Genomic DNA, 5,171 nt, shown 5'->3' with positions numbered 1-5,171 from the left:
AAGACATTTTTTAAAGTGTCTCAACTTTTCTTGAAATGTGTGTGTGTGTGTATGTGTGTGTGTGTGTGTGTGTGTATGAGAGAGAGAGAGAGAGCTGTAAATTCCCAGCGTGATTGTAGCCAGTTCTTCAAGAAATTACAGATAAAGCAGGTTACTAGGTATGTTTACTACGTGCAGTTATTGTCATATGCTACCAAAAATGGTGAACAGGAAGTGTTCACAGGATCATATAAATTAGACCAGAAAGGTGTGGGCCAGCTATAGCTCATACCAGAGTTCAGACAACAACAACATCTGTCATGATGAAGATGCTTCTGTGTGTGTCTCTCTTTTCTCTCTTCTGCTCAGGTAAAACAAAATCTTTTTTCTTTTTTATTTCAAACAGGATATTTGTTAATATACTGTTTTATAACTATATAGACTTGATTTGACAATAACTTACATATTTTTAAAGCCCTATGTTTACTACACACCTAAATAATTAGTTTACAAAACCTCCACCATTAATAAACTGTCCTAACAGATTCATATTTCATGCTTCTTAAACAAAAATAATGTAAATACAATAGAGTGCATAGAGCACAAGTTTCAGAATATTCAGAAAATTTAAGTTTGTTGATTGCAATTGTCAGGCATTGTCTTTCTTATGCTTTTGCTCTTCTCCCAGTTTATACTCTGCAGTGCAAAAGTTGTACGAATGGTTTTGGCCAGTGCCCCAACACATTTACAACCACATGTGGTACAGGCGAAATTTGCTCTAGTGAGAGATTTAATGTTGGTTCATCAGGTGAGTTTGGTTTTATCTTTTCAAGTGAGGTACATTTTCAATTTTTAGTGCCTGCTAAGCTACAGGACTGTAACTGAATAAAAAGTATTTTAAAAAAATAAATGTACTATTGTGCTCATAGCATTTTCTAATTTCTCCTCTAAAGGTGGCGGCAAAGCCTTAGTTGCACGTGGGTGCTTTTCTTCAAACACATGTAATTCACTGAATGCAACTGGTTCAAGCATAACTCTTGCAGCTGACTTGGTAACCTCATCTCTCTTTCTGTACCTGACCTGCTGTAACAGTGATAACTGCAATAACAACCAAATTCCTGGTAAGAATTCAGTTAAAAATCAGTTTTAGTCCCAATGTAAAGGATTGTATTTGTTACTGACATATTTTGTGTAACTATATGATGTTTTGAGGAATGTATTTGCTTATATTATTCATAATAATTACGTTTAAATTTCTTCATAAATATACACCGCAATTAATTTGGTATCAAATTTACACTGACATTTAAACCATGAATAGTTTTAAAATTAGCTGTTTTTAAATAAATCTGTTCACTTAAAACCAGCTATCTACTGTCTCCTCGGACACATCCAGAGAATGAAATACACACCCAGCAAATTAACAACACAAAATATGAGACTAGATTAAGTCTAGATTAGAACTTCTCTGATATCAGATCCAACATTTTCAGGGATATCATCTCAACACTGGGATCTCAATTACTAGATCAATGCCATCTACAGAATTTAGAGATTTAGAGTCAAAGTGACATGAAAATCAGAGTGATGACTGAAATTGGTTTAAGAAATCTCTCTAACATGTTTCAAATACTTAATATATTATAAAAGATTTTAGTAAAAATATGATTTTATATGTAGTAAAAATTCAGTAGCTGGCATAGATTTTTACCAAAACACAAACATGGCTTCTAATCTGCTTGTATTTCTGGTTCACAGAGCCTGACAATACTGCAAATGGACTGAAATGTTTCGCCTGTAACAGTGACACAGACACTGTCTGTAACACCACTGTGTCCTGTGTGGGAAGTGAAAATCGCTGTTCCAATGGCACCCGTGAGTACCTCTAGTACTTATCATCATCACAATAGAAATCCTCCAAACATCTGGAATAAATATTGTTAGATTGTCTCACATTAAAAATAAGAAAATATTTGCCTACTATAGGAAATTTACCATTTTGGAGAAGCAATAATTTTTTGAGAGCAACAATAAAGCATGTTCTTATGCTACAATTTAATAACTTTTAATTAATTATGCTAAACTGAAGATTTTACAATAAATATATTACGTGCATCACCTTTCTTTTCAGTTGTCGGAATTCCTGGAATTCCTTTATTCGGGAACATAAATGCGAAGGGATGTCTCTCTAAAAACTTGTGTGATATTGGCTCCACATTTGGAAATGTCACTTGCTGCACTGGGAACTTGTGTAATGGAAGTGAAGCCTGGCATAGACTGGACCTCAGCATCTTACTGGTGATCCTTACAGCTACAATGCTCCTCCAGTAGAGATTTCACTCTCTCTCTGCTTATTAAAAGTATATTAATGAAAACATATTTTATTTTAAACTAATATGGACATGATTCTTGACTATAGTACTATGTGCTTCATTAATTAGTGTATGTCAACGGCAATAAAATTAAATGCATTCATTATTATTCTGCATATATTTTTATTGTCATGGTCATTACAAATATGCATGAATATAGGATGTATTATTAAATTTCAAGTATTTATAGTCAGATGACCAAATTAGAGAGCCTACTTCTAAAAGTATATTACTACTACTGTTAGTACAAATGATTAATGTAAGAATAATACATTTTTGATATTTGTAATTGTTATTAAATTTATTGTATAAGTTTCTCTCTCTCTCTCTCACTCACACACACACACACACACAAATACCTTATATGGGTTTTGTTTTGAGTAAGTTGATACTGAATCTGGATTTGGTATTGTCTGCTAGATTTATAACTTAATACAATTTATTTTTTAAAATTCTGCAGAATAAAAACTGCTGAGAAAATAAAAATTGTTGTCTTGTTACTACGGTGGCCCTGAAGGGCAAACGCACAAAAAGAAAACTGATGCACGCACACAAACTGATGCACGCACAAAAAACGGATGCACGCACAAAACACTGATGCATGCACAAAAAAGACGGCCCTCTGTCTGCAAAGATGGGGTGCTGCTTTTTCCTAGAAAGACTGCCCTCTATCTGCAAAAATGGGGTGCTGCTTTTTCCCCTCTCAAATCCACAAAACGACCTGTAGATATGTTGTGTCCACACTAGTAGCCTCCACACGTGTTATGACTGCCTTTCATAAACTCCATCTACAATTCTCGCTGTCTCAGTAGGGCCAGGAACATTCTGAAGGATAACACCCATCCTGGCTTCCACCTCCTTAACCTGTTGCCTTCTGGTAGGCACTACAGGTCCATACCGGCCTAAACAAACAGACTCAGGGACAGCTTCTTTCCCAAAGCCATCACGCTGCTAAATGGGAATCTGCACAGTGTGTCATCTGTTTTGTCTGCCCTACTTGACTATAGGGTACTTATATGTTTCTATAATTTTAATTAGATAGTTCTAACTTTTCTATTTAAATATTGCACTTTGGGCACTTTTTTAAGGAGCAGCTTCCAATTTCGTTGTACTATGTATACTGTGTATGCTGTGTATAATGACAATAGGGGCTTTCTATTTCTATTCCAAAATTGCTACTGCAAACAAAAACGGAGCTAATTGCTAAAGCTAGCACGCAAAGCATTATGGTAGTTATGGAGTTTGTAAAGCCACAACAAAAATGGCCACCATGACAACGCGGGAAATGGAAATATGTAAATATTATTATTATATTTTGAGTAAGGTAAGCAATTTTATACTGTTTTCGCTTATGCTAATTATATGATTTGTATAAATTTAATCTACTGATTCTTAACGTTGAGTTAGCCCAGAAGATCAATGTTGTATTACAACTTTTCGCTTCCACCTTAAATTACCTGACGCTGGATTATTATTTACTCCTGAAAGTTTTTCCTGTATGTTGGGCGCGATTTTAATGTGTGAGCAATCATTTTGTGCTGACTATATGTAGGTGTATTATTTAACATTCGGACCGGTGACTGGTGTTCGTTAAGAAGCGTTTAAATGTTTCGCCTCCACCTCACATAATGAAACAGTAACGTTAGCTTACTGTTACTGCCAAAGCATTTAAGGTGGATTTGAAAGTAAGACGTTCGGACAGGAGTAATTCAGCAGGGTAGGCTGGCTCACTGTGGTTACATGTTTGTTGGTTTACTGGCATTATTAATATATCAAAGATAGTTGGAAAGGAAGAAGGTAGAGTCTGCCACGGTTTTCATGCTCATTTCTGTTAGTTTCCATAAAGATTTTAAATAAGGTTTAAGGGGTGTGCAGTACTATCAGTGATGTACAATGGCTTATATATACTGTACTTTTTTAGACTGTGAGTTAAAGTATTTTACTTTGTAAAATAATGTGTATTTGGAACAAATTTATAGAAAACCTATATGGATAATAAATATATAAATAACAATGCATTAGTCATAAATGTAAATGTTTTTAATGTGTGTAAAATAGTATATAAATATAGAAGAGATACTCTGCCAATAAATCTGTTTTATGAAAAATGTGCATCAGTTTTCTTTTTCTGCGTGCATCAGTTTTTGTGCGTGCGTCAGTTTTCTTTTTGTGTGTGCATCAGTTTTTGTGCGTGCGTCAGTTTTCTTTTTGTGCGTGCATCAGTTTTTGTGCGTGCGTCAGTTTTCTTTTTGTGCGTGCATCAGTTTTTGTGCGTGCGTCAGTTTTCTTTTTGTGCGTGTGTCGGTTTTTGTGCATGCATCAGTTTTCTTTTTGTGCGTGCGTCAGTTTTCTTTTTGTGCGCACATCAGTTTTCTTTTTGTGCGCACATCAGTTTTCTTTTTGTGCGTGCATCAGTTTTCTTTTTGTGCGTGCGTCAGTTTTCTTTTTGTGCGTGCGTCAGTTTTCTTTTTGTGCGCACATCAGTTTTCTTTTTGTGCGTGCGTCAGTTTTCTTTTTGTGCATGCATCAGTTTTCTTTTTCTGCGTGCGTCAGTTTTCTTTTTGTGCGTGCGTCGGTTTTTGTGCGTGCATCAGTTTTCTTTTTGTGCGTGCATCAGTTTTCTTTTTGTGCGTGCGTCAGTTTTCATTTTGTGCGTGCGTCGTTTTTTGTGCGTGCGTCAGTTTTTGTGCGTGCGTCAGTTTTCTTTTTGTGCGCACATCAGTTTTCATTTTGTGCGTGCGTCAGTTTTCTTTTTGTGCGCACATCAGTTTTCATTTTGTGCGTGCGTCGGTTTTTGTGCGTACGTCAGTTTTCTTTTTG

At 35.5% G+C, this 5,171-nt stretch overlaps 1 protein-coding gene across 1 annotated transcript; it reads left to right on the top strand.

Moving 5' to 3' along the window:
• Positions 1–273: 273 nt before the first annotated feature.
• On the top strand, positions 274–2,781 carry LOC136690672 (phospholipase A2 inhibitor and Ly6/PLAUR domain-containing protein-like). Its single transcript, XM_066662612.1, has 5 exons — positions 274–348; positions 668–787; positions 933–1,100; positions 1,738–1,854; positions 2,111–2,781. The coding sequence occupies exons 1-5, from the start codon at positions 300–302 to the stop codon at positions 2,308–2,310; spliced, it is 654 nt and encodes a 217-aa protein (XP_066518709.1). The 5' UTR covers positions 274–299; the 3' UTR covers positions 2,311–2,781.
• Positions 2,782–5,171: the final 2,390 nt, after the last annotated feature.

The sequence above is a fragment of the Hoplias malabaricus genome, chromosome 3, assembly GCF_029633855.1.
Source record: "Hoplias malabaricus isolate fHopMal1 chromosome 3, fHopMal1.hap1, whole genome shotgun sequence".
Taxonomy (NCBI): Eukaryota; Metazoa; Chordata; class Actinopteri; order Characiformes; family Erythrinidae; genus Hoplias; species Hoplias malabaricus.
This window is presented reverse-complemented; position numbering and strand designations above follow the sequence as displayed.